The sequence below is a fragment of the Mustela lutreola genome, chromosome 7, assembly GCF_030435805.1.
Source record: "Mustela lutreola isolate mMusLut2 chromosome 7, mMusLut2.pri, whole genome shotgun sequence".
NCBI classification, from domain to species: Eukaryota; Metazoa; Chordata; class Mammalia; order Carnivora; family Mustelidae; genus Mustela; species Mustela lutreola.
Genome location: NC_081296.1, coordinates 10,382,541 through 10,399,857, shown reverse-complemented (window position 1 = coordinate 10,399,857; position 17,317 = coordinate 10,382,541). Strand labels below are relative to the sequence as shown.

Here is a 17,317-nt window from a genome sequence, read left to right as displayed (position 1 = left end):
TGTGTGTATGTTTTTCTTGAAACACTCATCTCAATCCAATATTCAACTTAGGGGCTACCTCACACACTGTGCAAGCTACTTTCACTCTCAGCAAACCAGGGTCCCAACTCTCAAGATGGTACAGGATCCTGCAACCTTTGCACAGATTTGGACTTTCCCAAATTTCAATCTACCTTTAAATGCAGCATACTTCTCTACTAAATAATGAATCCAGATAAAACAAGGGCATTCATGTTTTATACTTTATTTGAGAAGAGACCCTACATAAACTATGTCAGGAGGATACAGTTCTACACACGATTTCATCAATCGATAAATGGAGTTGTTAACGTAACATTGAAGATATGATACCATGAGGAAGACAGACATATGACCAAGAAGTATTTACAACTCTCACATATGATATATTTATATTGGAAATGGATATATACATATATACATGTACATGTGCATATACATACATATGTCCATACATACACACACATATATACATATATATGTATAAAATGTTTTTAAGCAAAAACCAAGAGAAGAGTTTGCCTTCTTGTAGCAATTAACCATTTGAAAGTGAAGAATGGTTGGTTTTCATTAATGTCATGGTGTTAAATCTCCGCCCCCACATTTAACTTCAACACTGATGGATTCCAATGGAGACACATGTTTGCCTTGGGATGGAAGCATGAGGGTGAAGAATGGGGTGATGGGTATGGGGCTGAGTGAAGGACATGCACAATGGGAGAAATGACCTTTGGTGATACCATTAAATCATCCTTTTGTATTAAACATAAATTATTAATACAATTTAAAAAAATAATTTTCTGTTTTCTTTTGAGGTTGGGGAGGAAAGCAGGGTGGGGTGGGGAATAGAGAAAGGGAGGGCACTTGCCTTTTTAACACGCCCCTTAATATCAACTGAGAACACATCCCCCTACCCCGGGGCCATCTTACCAGGTTAGAATCCATATTTATTTTTCCATAAAAGACAACTTTACATAAGAATTATATTTAGACCATGAGCCTCTTTTCTGAAGGCAAATACGATCATTTTAACTAAATTGATTCTCTAAGACTTGCTCGGATGCAAATAAACTTAGTACAGCCAATGGATTTATTTGTCACAAAGGAAAAGAATGGAAAAAATAGTACCTCATGGAAGAGATTACTATTAGTAAAACCCAGTGTACTAAAACCTCAGCCACCCATTTTAAGTTAACAACTTTGGGATCCAAATGGTGGGAAACAAGCATGATCAGTGCTTTCTAGTGGCCGGGAGGGGGGGGGGGTAAAACAAGGAGCATGATGGAATATTTCTAAGTCATTAAACAGGACTAAGGAACAATCCACTGAGATTAAAATAAATGACGTAAAGTCCAGGTGAGCACACCTCAGCTCTGCCACTGTCAAGGTCTCCACCATGAATCATGGCTTGGCTATAAATAGCCACTGTTGAAGATTTCCCAAGCCATGCCACATTTCCCCCCCTAAACTCTGTAAGATTAGCTTGACCTCAGAACAAGAGTGTGCATGTACCATATGTCCTCATGCCATGTACACCATTGTTCAGCAGTTGCCATAATCCAAGTAGCATTTCAGATGGCCAATATGTTTATATAAACATTGGAAACACACACAAACACATGGGATCAGACAAGATATAATCACTTTACATATATTTAGTACAGAAAGCTTAGGGACAGGGGTGAAAATCAGCTATAGCAGCACCCAAACTTCATTTGCAAAATTCTTCTCTGAGAATATAACACCCTAATAGTGCACTAAAGTAGGTACCAGCTGATTTTCCAGATATTGAAAGTTTGCTGCACAACATCAGCCTAAAGATAAAGGGACATGTAATGTCCAGTAGGAAACAAATCAGTGTACATCATTTACACGGCAATAAATCCTTCATTTCCCTTGAAATAAGATATGTAAAGTAGCACTTAGTTTAATACAAGTTTTGTTCTGCTTTAGACCTAGCTGTAAAAAGCCATTCATGCAAAAAATTACCTCCAGTTTTAGCTGGATGTTTAAAGGACACTTCTCCTGAAAACAAGTCCCTTTCACATAGGGAAGGGGGAAATAATCCCACTCGAGACAGCCAGTGTTGACTGACAGTGGAAAATACAAGACTTTGGTGTTTGTAGGGCATTTGCCTTAAGAACCCAGAAGGAGCACTGAGCTCACCTCCAAGTAGGCAGAGGGCTAGAAGTGCCCTTGAATGTTGCAGGAATTTTCCAGAAAAAGTACTGAGAACCTCCATCAATTTTATTCTCTGGCCTGTTCCCTCTTGAGGCTCTCATTGGCATTACCTCTACATCTAAAGACGTCTGCTTCTGTATCTCCAGTCTCAGAACACATTCCTCCCTGGCCAGTGGATCATCTGTTTCCCACCAGTCAATCTGCAACCCCTTCCTCTCTGTTCTAAGGAAAGAAAACTTCTCTTATTGAGCTTTCCTATAGCTTTTGGTCTTCCATTTACACATTCTTTCTAAACTAAGATTGTTCCTTGATTTCAATATAAAACAAAACTCCTCCATCCTAAAGGACTCAAAGAGAGAATGTTTGAACCTGCTCTCCCCTAGTTGTCACGAAAATAATCTAGAGGAACTCCTGGCATGGCAAGTGTGAGCACTGGAACGGGACACCCTCAAGAGGACAAGGATAGAGGGGAACGATGGCTTCTCCTCAGACCCACTGCAAGGTTAAAAATCACAATTTCATTGAACTTGTTCCTATGAGATCTGGCTCTAGCCTGCTGCTACCTACCACTTGATTTACCCTAAAAAGAAGCTCTTATGGTCATAGAGCAGAGCACTAAATGTTATGAATTATGATAAGCAACACTGAAGGTTGGGGGGCAGTAGAAGAGAGGGTATGGGGGACTGTTCAGAGCCTTGGATGCTCCAGAAGCAATTGAAATGGAGTTTATTTAACATCTGTGAAATAGAAGACAGTATTTAAGATGAAATCTGCAGTGACTGTCTTGCTTTCCCAGCCCTGGGGCCATCCTGACAAAAGTGAGAAGGACACAGCTGATTAGTTGAGAGAAGACAATGCTACCTCTAAGAGAATCTGTGCACTATTGTGCTCAATGACAGCTGGCCAATCACAAGACAAAGTGAAAACATTTGCTTCTGTTATGCTCATTTTCCCAGGGCACCCCTTCAGTCTGGCTGGATGAAGGCTTCAAGGAGCCCATTTGCAGTGTTAAAGGCAAAGTTAGCTGCTGAACAGGACTCAGGACTGAAGGGTGGCTGCCAGCATTCAAAGCAGTGCCCCTCCTTGAGTGGCTTAGCCTACCAACAGCATCCCTGCCCCCTTTTCTGTCCCCAAAGCTCATAGCTTCTGTTCAGCTCTTGTGAAAGATTGCCTGCAACGCACACGGAATGAAACGTAGACTCATACATCATGGGAACTGCACAGACATTTTTTAAAGGAAGCAATCGCCAACATCAGTCCCCCTTGTGGGACTTTACAAGTCAACGGCGCCATGTGAAGATTTTCTGCAGGGGCTTCTTCTGCCAAAGCGTGCCCTCCATTCACATCTAAGTGTCTTTCTTTCCACTCCTCTGAGCCAGGAGACCTAGCTGTGTTAGTCCAACCCCCATCTTTTGTTAGCAAGTTGAGAATGTGACAGAAACAGCTAAGCCACTAGGCTCAGAAAAAAATAAAAGATGTAAGCACCGGAACTTAAGAATAAAGTCTTACAAGTTGAAGCCTCAATGGATAAGAAGGAAAGGAAAAACCAACCCTTGCCTAGAAGGCCAATCAGGACAGAAGGCCTTGCTTCAATGGAGGGAGGGGTTTGCTGTCCCTGGTGCTGAAAACAGATACCCAGGAATCACTGAACGGTGCCTTCATCAAAGTGAAAACTCTTTGAGCAGAGGCTGACTATAGATGGCAGCTCCCCAAAGATGTTTCAAGCTTCCCTTTTTATGCCATTTTAAATGAAAGTAGACCTGGAGTGACCCTAGTTTTCTTGCAGGACAGAGTTAATGCATTGCCATAATACTGGTGGGGAAGCTCATCCAAACAATCTTCCCATTCAGTCCCTACTAGCACATTCCCTCATGTGATTCAATGACCCCCAGCTATTAGAAAAGAAGGCTACAAATGGATATAGCATGAGGGGCTGCAGAAATTGCCTACTGACTTCTTTTTCCTGATACTGATTATAGACAGGAAATTGATTGGTTTCCTGTGATTAAAAGCTCCTGAAGGAAATATTTGGGTAAAACTTTACCACATACAGGAACATGGATCCTGAATTCCTCTCCACCCCTAATTTTAGTGTCACATTCTGAGAAACTGAGCAGAGCTTTTACTATGCTCAAGAGAAGGTCTAAACACATAATCATAAGTACTTCCTAACTGGCCCCACTCCCCCTTTCAGCCAACACACACACACACACACACACACACAATATCTCAGAAAGTAAAACCTACTTGAGAAAGAACATGATTCTTCCCTTAACAGTACACAAATCTTTGCCAGAGAAAGCAGGACTGCTGTTTTCTCTCACATTCAAAGTGAGAGTTTTCTTGTCCCGACTTGCTTCCTTTTCATTGTATTTTGACAATGCCCTTGAGCTTATCCGCTATGGCCCACACATATAAACAAGATGGGTCTTTGATTCTGTGGGGCCACAGAAAATTAACATGGGTCATTTTCAATGCCTCCAACTCCACTGGGCTTGGGGGAGACTTTGCTTTCAGACATGAACTATAATCAATCTTTTCCAGCCTTGAAAAGGAAATATCCTGATGGCCCCCCCAAGAAAGACTAAATGCTCCGAGAGAGGAAAATTAAAAAAAAAAAAAAATTTCTTGTTCTTGTTATTACATCAGATTTTCCATATCCAGTGAGTTATTTCTCAAACAGTACCTCTGAAATTCTTAAATAATCAGCCTTGTCACTAGGAAGTTACATACTGAAACGGCTTTTTCAAGGCAGGCCTTCACAGTACTGTGAAGGAGGTCATCTCCTCGGGATTATCAGAATGAATTATGGAACACTGCCCTGAACTAGCTTGCCTCCTCCAATTTCACACCATAATTTAAAATCCTAGTCATAACCCAATTTGGATTCTCATTTCAAAGAAAGCTGAAATGCTTTCTGTCTGCTGGACAGCTACAGGGGGAAAATCATCTGGACAGAATTCCAGCATGGAGATGTGGCTTTTCTATACAAAACAAACAAAAATTGAGCCCAAGGTGAAAAGAGAAGCCTCAACTTGAGCAAAGTAGGCGTGGATCAGTTAGGATTTCAGGTACGTCGCTTTATTCTGATTCCTCTCTGCAGTGAGCAAAACTTTTTTTTTTTTTTTTTTTAAATCATGCAAAGCTCTTAGTTGCATCACACCTGGTTGTGGCTTGAAGATCTAACGGAAATCACACTCCAAGGGTTTAACTTGCCAAGTAGTCACCATTGCAAGGTACTTAAAATAGTGGCTGATGTTGCAAACACCTGGGATTTTTTTAGGGGCTGTAAATGACTTCACTGTTGTAACCTTGGCAGTCTGGCCTCGGGATTTACTGTTGGGAGGGGGAGGTGGTTCATTTTCAGTTAGATGCATTTCTCAGTGGGAATCCCACTCACACCTATTTGTTGGTGCTCAAGGCTATCAGAAGTGTGGTTGAGCATTTGGTCTCCGCTCAGGCAGTTCATTCCATCTTAAGGTTATTTCCCCATGTGCAAAATGCTGGCCCCAGAATGAACGTAATTCTGCTTCAGGATCATTATCACTTCGGGTGCTTCCTGCAAGATTAGTTTTACCACCCAATTTATAATGGAAGCTTCATATAGTCTTCAGTTAAAAAACATTACATTTAAATCTACAGAATCTCATAAAATCAACAATGGATGATACGGAGTTAAATGCAGCGAGAGATGCCATTTTGCTGTAAAACGTTCAGGGTTCCAGGCCCTAGAAAGAAACCTACCAACAATCGCTCTTCAATGACAAAGCCAAATGGATCGACCATGCTCTTTCTGCTGTATTTTTGTAAAGGTATCCCCCATCTCTTGATGCTCCATGGTCATTCAAAGAGGAACACACCAGTGCTATAAACAAGAAACCAGACTGCCAGAGGGATGTAAGATATTTTAAGAAAAACCTGATTGCACAACCTTAAAATGAGGCACATTCCGGAGCAGCTCACAGCTTGGCACCAGCATGCCTCTTTGCAACCCTCACTGCCAGAGAACAGGCTTCACCCATCGAACACGAGGGGTCCTGAGATGCTCACAGAGAACTTGGACAGCCATGACCTCATTGGTGCTCATTAGAACCCTCTGTGACAGGAAGCAGGTTGTTAGCACCTTTTTGTTGTTGTTGTCTAAGAAACTGAGGCACAGAAGGGATAATGCTTTTCAGCAGGAAGTAGAGCTCCGAGGTCCACTGTCTCCTTTGCCCATCGTCTCCCTCCACCACACTTGCCATTTTATCATGGACTGTATTTAAAATAGACCTGTCTTTCCTAAAGAAAAAAAAGTGAAAAAAAAAATTTAAATTGCGTTGAAAATATTAGAAGGAGCCCAGAAAAGAAAAACAATATCAAACCATTCCCCAGAGTTATGAAAAAAAATGATATATATATATTCTTAAGTAGGGGTTGGGTTAGATATGACGACTCTGTTCTTAATAGCAAATGTGGATAGTCAGTCATAGGTCATTACTGTGTTTTCAGAGCTGTGTCAAGGACAAAGTTGAAGCATCTGTCGCTACATAAGGATCTGTGGAATAGAGGGCCTAGTGGCCCAGTGATTTCTTCTCCCTCATTGTTCCCTAAAGAAGGGAGCATGTTCTCAGGTTCATTTCTATTCTTATGGTATAAACCTTTCTTGTGCTATCACAGTAAAGATCTTAAAAAAGCCTCTTATCCCCCCTCAAGATTTAGATGCTACAAATCTCTGTGTCAATATTATAGCCACTTCAGGAAATAAATAAACACTCAGCTGACATGTGGGGCTCCTATTCATAGGGGCAGAGGACAGTCACACTGGTGGGGGCCTCAGAAACAAAAAAGAAAACCATGGTTTACCATTTATCAGTATATTTAACCACCAGGAAAAAAAATAATAAATTTTTAAAAAGCCAGAGAAATTCGAAGGAAAAGCTGTTTGTAGCAGGCTCTCCTTTCCTAACCCAGCCGGAAGGAAGGGATGACTTCAAAAAGACAGACTTCAGCGGTATAATAATCGGCTTGTTGTCCCAGAGTCTCTTGTGCAAGAGCCAGTGATGAGGTGTTAATGAGGAGCTAATCACTTGGTCCACAGAGCTGGAGAGACTGGTGGATGGATGTGAGAGCGCGCTGTTCACTTCTCCAGAAACCTAGACTCCATCACAAGTGGGGCTGATGCTCAGGCTAGGAAAGAGGAAGCTGGGGCTGCAGGGCTTCCCCAGACCTACCAGAGAGAAAAGCTGGCCTTTAAGGGGTGGCATCAGGGACAGCAGAAGGACCAGAGGAGTTCAGAGTTTGGATGGCTTTCCACGCACAGCAGGTGCAAGAGAAGAACTGACTGCAGGATGGAAAGGGGGGTGACTCCGGAGGGTGGGAGGTGTGCACACTTGAACTCAAGGAGACTTGAGAAGGTATGCTTTACCTTCTGATGGCTGATCAGAGCCTGTGGGTGAAGGTGAAGCAGATCGGCTTGTCCCATCACTGGATGAGACACTCCCATCACTGGGCCAGAGAAGGGGCGAGTCTGCAACTAGTAGCCCCTTGTACCAAGGACACTTCTACCTCGGGCTGGAGAACTGAGGTGACTTGTGCACAGTCACCTACCAAGTAACACCCAGTCCAGCCTGCTCACTTCTGACCTTGGACACCTTCCATGTCCTGCGGAACATTTAACCTTCCCAGGGAAAATCAGACCCTTGCCCAGCGATCTCTGATCCAATCTGAATGTTTGAGTTTTCTACCTAATTGCTTCGGCTCCAAGGTAGCTTCAGGAATCTGCTGGAACTGGTTCACATTGCTATCTGTATTTAGCATGCCTTCTTCAAGCCAAAATTCAGTGCTTCCCCACCCCCACCCCTCAAAGTTAATTAAATAAAATCCACACTTAGATTCGGTCTGGTTTTCCTTTTCTCTGAGAAAACTAGTCCAACCTTTAAATATGAAGGTTCTGAAAATATGGGACTTAGTCTCCTTTGAAAAAACCGTAAGTCCATAAATGGTCCACAGTGGAGAAAGTCAAAGGCTATGTGATATTTAAAAAAAAAAAAAAAAGAGAGAGAGAGATGAACTGTAGTTAAGAAGCCACATGCTGGGAGCACATGTATTTGCACGCACGTGCACACGGTGCTCAGCTGAAGAAACACAAAGGCCACCCTGGCTTGTTAGATCATGTTGGCGCAAGAAGAGTATAGATGCATTTGGGGGAGGGCACGCATCTGTATGTGTGTACACAAGTATCATAAGTAATGAAAATGAAAGATGACTGTCGTTTGCCCTATGTGAGCTTGAGCATGAGAACAAAGCACAACTCTTATAATTGCTTTTAATAAAGTCGCCGGCTTTGCCTCTATATGATTGTGACATTACTTGGCCCAGAAATCTATTTTCTCCCGTCAATAACCACAACGTCCTTGAGCTGAAAGCTTTCATTTCTCCTAAAGAAATACCTAAGAACATACAAGGAGATCGTTACTCATATTCAAGGCAAGAGGCAAAGTAGGAAAAACAATTTCAGAGAGAATCAGAGTCGGCAAAACCCCAGAGAAATATGTTCTCTGGACTTCACCGTATTCTAAAATCCCAAGGTAAGTTTCCCAAGGCACCTGTGATGACGTGGTGCCGCTCTAAGGAGTCAGAAGTGGGAGGAGTTTGAAACTGCGCTAACGGCCTTTTCTTTAGACTTTTGATGTAATTAATAGCCTTCACTTAGAGAGAAGTTGTAAATTCAGCTTTGAGGTTCCTGCTGGCTGAAGGATTTGGGGTCGTACTGGAGCCCACCAGCCCATACGGAGAGAGCTGACAAGCCGGGGCTTGGATGACAAGTACACACTCTGTCCCACCTAGGAGAAGAAGGAGCTGAGACTGCCTTTCTCATAAGGAACATAGGAAACACCTGCACGGACCCAGAGCAAGTCCTTTGTCCATTAGAGCCCATCTGGCTGCCTTGCCGATCTGTGGCACCCACACCTAGATTTGCTGGAAGGAGGGGGGAAAAGCAGGTTCCCTGACGCCGGGCGCACTAATTCTTCATAAACCATTTCACTTTGTGCAACATTGAGATATGCTGCGAAGCTGTTTGTCATCCGCAGACGGGCTTTCTTGCCTGGATGTGCAGTCCCCTCAGGGAAAACCGAGACAGTGACAACCACCGTCCCTCCCGCTGAGCAGGAAGCCTGGCTCAGCACTTTGGTCAGAGAAAGGTCAAACTGCCTCTCTTGGGGTCAGATCGTGGTCCTGGCTTCTGCCCTCCTGCAGGCTGAAAGTTCCTGGCTGGAGGGAGCAGTGGGTGGGGATGGGCTGGGGAGTTTGCTGAGGGTGGGCCACGGAAAGTTCCAGATGGGATTTGTGAAGATACAGGACCTGCATCTCAATGAGCTTTGCAGTCAACTTCACTGCACAGAGGTTAATCTAGATGTCAGCGTCATCTGACAGCACCAAAATTACTCCAGGGCAGGGCTCCTTCACAAGTCTTAATATAACAGTCAATTCCATCCTGCCTGCAGGAAATGAAGGTTTTCTGCTTTGTGTGCCGAATCATTCAGCGCCAATTTTCTCACTGTTTGAAGTCCTGTTTGTGGTCCTGGAATTCACCTCACATTAAGACTTTCATGGAGTTTGAGAAGCTGGATTGTCAGTCCCATGGAAGCAAGAGGATGGAGCCAAAGTTGGGGGAGGGGGGGGGAGAAGAAGAAGAGAAGACGTAAAAAGCATAAAAATGAAAGGAAACCTTGACTGAAATTGACTTTCTTCTGCAGAAAGCAGAAATTAAATCGCCTGGACCGGGTATTTTTATTCACTTCAGAGGTGGGCTCAGGCTCACCAGCTGAATGTCACATAGCTGTTAAGTAGGGAAAGAGCATGAGGCTTCTCGAAGAAAGAAAACACGACACAGAAGGGAGCTATTTACTATACTCTTCTTAAATGAAGGAATAACTACCAGACCTAGACTTGAGTACTGACCTTTCTCGCTAGGCTTTTGGGAAACTGCATCTAAAAGAACGTCAGAAAATACATCTGGGCTCTCGATCTTCCTTTGGACTTTGGGGAAGGACATCTAAGTCAGCCAGTGTCTAAAGTGAGAAGAAGCCAACCCTTCTCAAAATACGTCAAACCAAAAAGCAAGACCCCTGAGTGCCAAGACATTTCTCAGAAACAACAAGCCTTTCCTCATCTGTTATCTTGTTACATCTAGACATTTCTAGCTTTGTTGGCCATGAGTACCTCTTGCGAGCTATGAGCTTGGGCCACGGCATTGCACACAAAGCGACGATAACCTTCGTGATTAGAAAAAATTAACAGAGCTTACTGTCCTGCCTCTCTGTAGGATGGAAAGTAGTTCAACATACTGGGTTAGGACATCATCCCTACTGCCATATCAAACCAGACTTTGTCTTAAATTTGGAACATAGCTGAAGAGGAAGGGGAATCTGGTTTTTATTACTCTGATCAAGAATTCCAAGTATTTAAAAAATAAATAAATAAATAGAAAATTAAAAAAAAAAAAAAAAAGAATTCCAAGTATTTTGAGAGAAGCTTCAATCTCCACGGATCTCCTTGTGAAACCGCAAAGTGTCTATGTTGGCGCACTGAGACTTGGGCCAGAGAGATCTCTTGTTGCAAAGTATAGAATTTTGGGAGACAATCAAGGAAACTATGCTAGAGAAGATTGTACCAGGGAAACAGAGACTCTATCAGAAGCCAAGATTCAAATTCTCAGGGTGGGATAGCCTATACTCACAGCAAAAGGCCTAACATCCAAAGTCACGACATAAATGTTCACCATATCCACCAGTCACCTTTCTGAAATAGTATTATCAACATCTCCCATTCTCTCTGCCCCATCCGTCCTAGGGGATGCATACCTGCAGTCCAGGTGAATTCAATGGCAACCCCCAAACGGGGTGTGGTAGAAGTCATTCCTGCCTGGTCATCTATCCGACTGCCAGGAGGAGAGATTCTCAGATGCTCAGAATGTTGTCACCAGCATAATTCACTTCAGGGAACGCCCAAGGATCAAATTTTACAAGATGACAGATTTCCCAATAACATCTCTGACGGGCTCTCTTAGGGCCAGGCCATCTCTGGGTATCTCATCCCGGAGGATTGTAAGGCTCAAAGAGACCAAGCATCAAGGAATCCATTTGCTGACTCCAAGCAGACTCTCACTGAAGCCAGCCCAGTTAGAGATATAGATACAAGCATACAATTTCTAGGGCCCTACACTTCCCCTCAGATGATGCTAATGGCCAGTCCATTCAGCAATCCCAAAGCATTTTCTGGAGAATATATTGATACCTTAAAAATGTTACAAAGACTTGGAATTTCCCTTTAAAACCTATTAAGTGTTGGCCAAAACATTTTATTTGGTATCAAAGAAAAGTTTGGCACGCCAGGGACCAAAAACAATGTGGTTACAGCACCAAGTCCTGGGCTGCAGATGCCCTTTCTTGCTCTAAGACAAATGCCATGGAGTGTTCTAAATGGTCGGCTCTGCCAGAGCTGACGATAGCCATTCCAGGGGTATTTGAGGGCGGTCCTCTAGACCTTGGGCACAGGTCTTCAAACTTCTTCACCCAAGAACTATAGATGTTTCTTTGCTCCAGGCTGTAAGCAAAGCACAGGGAAGGTCCCAAAGCCCAAACTGGCCCCGAAATCACCCCACCTCCAATGAGATAATTCTGCTGCTGTTTGGTTTGGGAAAAAGGATGCCATTCAGTGTTCTGGAAAAGGACTTTGGTGAAGAGTCCACAGCCTAAAATCCTGCCCTCTTTCCAACTTCCTACCCTCTTGAAATAGCATGTGAGGACATGTATCTTTTGGTTTTTGAGATCAGACTGCCAGCGGCCTGCACGAGAGTGGGGCGGGCCTATCTCCCTAATCATTTCTGCCAGCCTAGGGCTTGTCGGTGTTGAATGGAGAAGCCAGCAAACTGAGGAGGAGAGCCTGCAGAAGTCAGTCTCGGGGGTGGAGGGGGGCAGGCCACAGCTGGAGAGCTGGTGGGCCTGGCCCCTCGCCCCCCCACCAGCAACCCTCCAACCTAACACTCCTGGCATCTTCCCTGTTTGCCTTCTAAATCAGTTTCTCATCCTCAGTAACTTTCCCTCCTCCCCTTCTTTACCTGCCTTTCATTTTCCCTCTTATTTCTAATAAGCAAGTAAACAAAACAAACAGAACAGGTGGGACCAGGATTTTTTCTTTTCTTTTCTTTTCTTTTTAACTGAGAGGGACCCTAAGGATATCTATTCTAACCTTGTAAATGTCTGAAGGTGAGAAATCTGGTACTCTGAGAGATTTGGAGACTGGGCCAACGTCACCTGGGAAACCAAAAGCAAAGCCCAACAGGCTCTCCACGCCATTGCATGCTCCCACCCCAGCTCCCGGGCGTCCCCTATGGTCCGGGCATACCTGACTCCCTTCTGCTTCTCAGTGGAGTCTTACACAGTCTCAGGAGCTGGCTGTCAGCTCTCCCATTGGCGTTGATTTCTATAGTATTTAGCACCAAAAATATTTGCACTAGTATGTTCCACAAAGTAAGCACTGCTAGAGAAGAAGGGTGAGGTTCAACCTGAAGCCAGGAGGGCCAAGCCTCCTTAGCCTCCAGTGGGAAGCCTCTCTCCGGGGACGATCTCGGCAAAGTCTGCTGAGGGGAGGGACACAGTCTTTCGTCCGTTAGGAAGAGAAGGTTGAGTGAGTCTTAAGACCCACTTGGGAGCCAAGGATACGATAAGAGGGCAGCATCTGGTTCACATCCAAAGTCAAGAACAGGGAAGACCCTTGGCCATGCCTCCCTACTCCAAGTGACCTCTACAAGCAGGCCACTGTCACTCGGTCCAGGAGGGGATCAGGTGAGGGTGACATGGCCAGGAGGTCAGCCTGGGCGAGCTGGAGTTTCCAGCAGAAGTCACGGAGGGGTACGCATCCAGCCACACCCTGAGAGCTGCTCTAGTGTGTTTTGTTAAACGGTGAATTTTGGCGGGAGGGGCGAGAGCGGGGTGGACTGGGGTGGCCACACTGGCTGGTGGGATGTCATTTTAAGACTCAATTAACCACATGAAGCTCTTTGAAAATAAACAGATAAGCAGGCCTGGGCCAGCACTTTCGGGGTGGGCAAAGAGGCTGACGGTGAGAGGTGGGGGGGTGGAGAGGGGGACGAGACCAGATGTGCTCTGTGGGCCGAGAGTCACCTCAGACACTTTGCACTGTGACAGAGTCACCAAGAAGAAGAAGAGTGTCCTACGGGACCCGCGCGTGTGCAGGCCCATGAGCCCCCAGGGGCACCAGCCCCGAGGAGGACACCCCTGGCCTTCCAGGGCGCTACCCAGGACCACACAGCACAGTGAGCCCCCGCCAGGAGAATCGAACCATGTCAGACCCTGCAGGGCCCAGAGGTGAACAGAACCTCTTGTTTCACAGACAGGAGACAGAGACTCTGGAGAGGGAGCCCCAGCCGCGGCGCATCCCCCCACAGGAGGAATAACATCCTCGGCTTGCCCCCAGGGAGTGCCCACAGTGTCTACTCTTTGCTTCTCTCTCCTTCCAAAAACCTTTTCACTTTTTATACCCGCCTTGTTGACACATCGACTGTGACACATGGACTGTGCGCAGAGAGCACAGCGGGGAGGAAGAAGGCCAGTGCTCCCTCTCCGCTCCTCCTTGCTTGGCCGTGATCATTCTGGAGAGGCAGATGCTTACGGTGGACGTGACGATGCTGCGTCCCCATGGGCAGCACAAGGGCCTGTACAGTCTGACTTCGGTCTTCTTCACAGCTCCTTAGTCCCAAAGGAACTAGCTTCCCCCTTAGGCCGTGCTGCCTTAGAGCCCCGTTGGAAGCCGCCTGGCCTTCCTCATGCCCAGCTGCCCCCCGGCTTCCAACCCTTTACCCACCTATCAGTGATAAGAGTTCTAGAGACACCGTGAGATGAAGCCACACAGGGCCTGTGTTGGGGAGACTCTCCAGGGTCTGCTTTGGCAGCAACAGGAGCCCTGAAGCCTCACATCTAACCAGAAGACCCTTCCCCCCAAAGCCCTCCCTCCACGAGCAGCTTTGGCTCAGGAACCCCGCTCAGCACGAGACTTCCATACGTAGCTCATCCTGTGATAACAGCCCCGGAAGAGACCCAGGGCCTCCAGGCAGAAAGACAGGAGGGATGATGGCCACAGGACAGCAAAGGCTTCCTCTGACATGGAAGACCCACTGAGCTCTTCTCGAAAGTCCTCAGGGCTGGGAGGCCAGCATGGGGCCAACCCCACGCCAAGCTCCGGATGCCCTCCCAGCCCAGCTCGAGCGGCCTCCCTGATCCCTGACCCCAACCGAGGCCGGCAGTCCCAACACAGCTCTTTTCTGTTTGAAAAAAAAACATTTGTGGGTCTTAAAAAAAAAAAAAAAGAAACTTAAAAAAGGAAGCAAAACCACAAAGGCAGGATTTAGTTCTGAAGCCCACAGGGATGAATGTGCTGCCGCTGACCAGGCCAGTCAGGCCAGCCACAGCCCCTCACGCTGGCAGGGCCGGCCGCAGGCCAGTCTGATAGGTAGCTCTGTGCTTGGGGTGAGGGGCTGGGGCCAGTGAGCTGAGAGGGGCCTGTCCTCCCTCCAGCAGGAGAGCTCCGGGGGCCCAGGCCACTGCCCTCCAGTGGCATTTCGTGCTCGGGTGTCCAGGTGGCCCAGGGATCTGCCCCTGTTACAGCCCTCACCAGCAGCGGCCAGGACCCCCGCCCAGAAGCCTCCTCCTCGCTCTCTGGTCAGGGCTCTGTCCTCATTAAGATGCCAAGCCCGCGGCTGTGGCCGCGCAGGGGACACCTCCCGGAGAAGCCTCGGCCCCTTCCCCAGCCCCGGCCCACAAAAGCGATTTTTCAGCCCCTGAGCGTTCACAGCAAGCTCAAAGGCAGATGCATCAATCCTTCCAGGGGCTGGAAACGTGAGGAGAATGCCAAGGGGCTGGTGCAGGTGCCATCTTCCCTGCCGGCTCCGGCCCAGTCCACGGCCTCGCTCTCAGGAACGAGCACTGCCCCACGCTGTCGCTAGTCCTGGCTTTCTTCCCTGGCAGCGAGGTGGCCCTGGGACGTGCAGGGAGCCCAGGAAGTAGGGCTGGAGATGGAAGGCAGGCAGCATGAGACACAGACGGCACAGAGGGGCACACGTTACAATGACCTACAAGGAACCAAGTCTCCTGCTGCTGGAACCCTGCTGTGTCCACACTCAAGGCAGCATGGGACGTGTTCCCTATGCCCTGAAACTCCCCCCAAAGCCCGCATGTGGGAGGTGGGACCGAGGAGTCTTCCAGTGAGGAAAAGATGGGAGGCAGTGCCTTGACAGGGAGGGTTCAAATTTCAGCTTTTTCTTCTGTGGTTAAGTCCAGAACGTCCAGTTCTTGAAGTTCAGAGAACAGATGACACATCTTTCCAATGGAGGAAGGAACTTGAGCATGGTTTACGCTCAAGACAGAGGTGGTCCATGGTCACCATAGTTTGGGGGCTCATTGGTTGTCCAGTGTTTAGTGGTAGATGCCCTCATTGACTTCCAAAAGCATCAGGACTCTACTTTCTAGAATGGACAAATTGGAGAATTGTCTTGAAGTGGAGGAAAGGGGGAAGGCGTGGAGCCACAGTCAGGGGAGATGGGAGGCATTCCAGAGGCCCCCAGGGCCGTGTTACTTCCTGCTGCATCCCGAGTGCCACAGTCGGGGTCAACCCACGCACCTGTGCGGACCTCGGGGGTGGGGGAGGGGTAGCGCACCTGCGCGGGTCACCACCTGCACAGCTGTGATCCATCCCCGCTCCTCTGGTCCCAGCACAGCAAAGACCATCTCTGCGTCATCGAGGCCTCTGGCCCCAAACAGTTGGAGCTGCAGAACCAAGGGCCCCAGCTTCCGTCAAAGGGGACTTCCATTTGTGTTCATAAGATTTAAGATTTTTCTGAGTTGTTGTTACAGTCTTATGATTTCTGTATCAGCAGTTTCTCTCTCTATTAGAGAAGGTATCTCTCTGTGGATATAGATAGATAGATAGTTAGATATATAAATATATATATATATATATGTATATATATATTTGCCAAACTGCCTTACAGGTTTTCTCTTTCACTTTTTTTTTTTTTTTTTCAGTGTTGTATGTGTAGCAGGCACTTGAGTTTATATGAAGATGTTCGCTTCTGTCAGGATGGAAGAAAGGAGTGTGAGGTGGGCGAGGGGCGATGTGAGGCCGGGAGACGGAGGCCACAGAGTACGCGTCCGTGACCACCAGCTGCCGCTAGCCAAGGATGTCCAGGTAGATGGGGGCGGCCTTCCCCAAAGCGTGGAGGACTTTGTAGATCTCCTTGATGTTCAGCCGCTGCTGGGGCTCCCTCTGCCAGCACCCCAGCATGACGTCATACACCTCTTTGGGGCAGACCCGGGGCCGCTCCAGCACACGACCTTGGGTGATGCACTCGATGACCTGAAAAGAATAAGGACAGGCAGGACATTAACATCCAAAGCTCTCCTGAACCCTGGGGCTTCCACGCAGCAGCAGGCAGTGACTGCATGAAGGAGTTTCAGTGCAGACCTGGGGTGCCCACCTGCACAGTGCATGGCCGGCTGCAGACAGCACCGAGTCTGCCATCCGTCCTGGGCAGGCTGCCAGCTGGCCACGCCCACCTTTGCCCTTCATGCCCCACCTCTTGCGCCAGGCCTTCATGGACTCCCCCATGCACTCTACCCTGAACTTCACTCCTCTCTAGTCCTGAATCTCACCAGGGTGCCACACGACATTCATTGCCACTTGGCAGTGGGGAGTGGCACCTGACCTGTCCTTCCCTCTCATGAGCCTGGGTGACTGTGAGGCCCCCTTGAAGGCACTCTGCACCACCTGGCCCCTCCTTGCCCCCCTCCCCTTAGCTCCCACCCCCTGGCAGGCTCCCTTCCGACTCTCAGCCTCTGTGCATAGCACCAGGCTTCCCTCGAGGCCACCATACAGTTCCCTTTCTCGGGAAGGACCCGCCTCCCCTGCTCTTTGCACTAACCCCCGTATTTGGCTTCTGTTAAAGTCCCTCCCATCAGAACTACTGCTCGATTCACCACTGTCCAGCTTGGTGGTCAGCACAGGTCAGTGAAACTAACAGGGCCTCAGCATGCTCGTCTGAAAGATGGGGAGCCAATGT

The 17,317-nt window shown here is 47.3% G+C and overlaps 1 protein-coding gene across 3 annotated transcripts in view; it reads right to left on the bottom strand.

Annotated features, from left to right (window-relative positions):
- Positions 1-228: 228 nt before the first annotated feature.
- NTRK3 (neurotrophic receptor tyrosine kinase 3) overlaps positions 229-17,317 on the bottom strand; it is a 381,172-nt gene continuing 364,083 nt past the window's right edge. For all 3 annotated transcript variants that reach the window (XM_059180038.1, XM_059180039.1, XM_059180040.1), the window contains one exon: positions 229-16,614. In XM_059180038.1, coding sequence (XP_059036021.1) covers positions 16,429-16,614 — 186 coding nt within the window. In that variant the 3' untranslated portion in view covers positions 229-16,428. The remainder of the gene's footprint in view (positions 16,615-17,317) is intronic.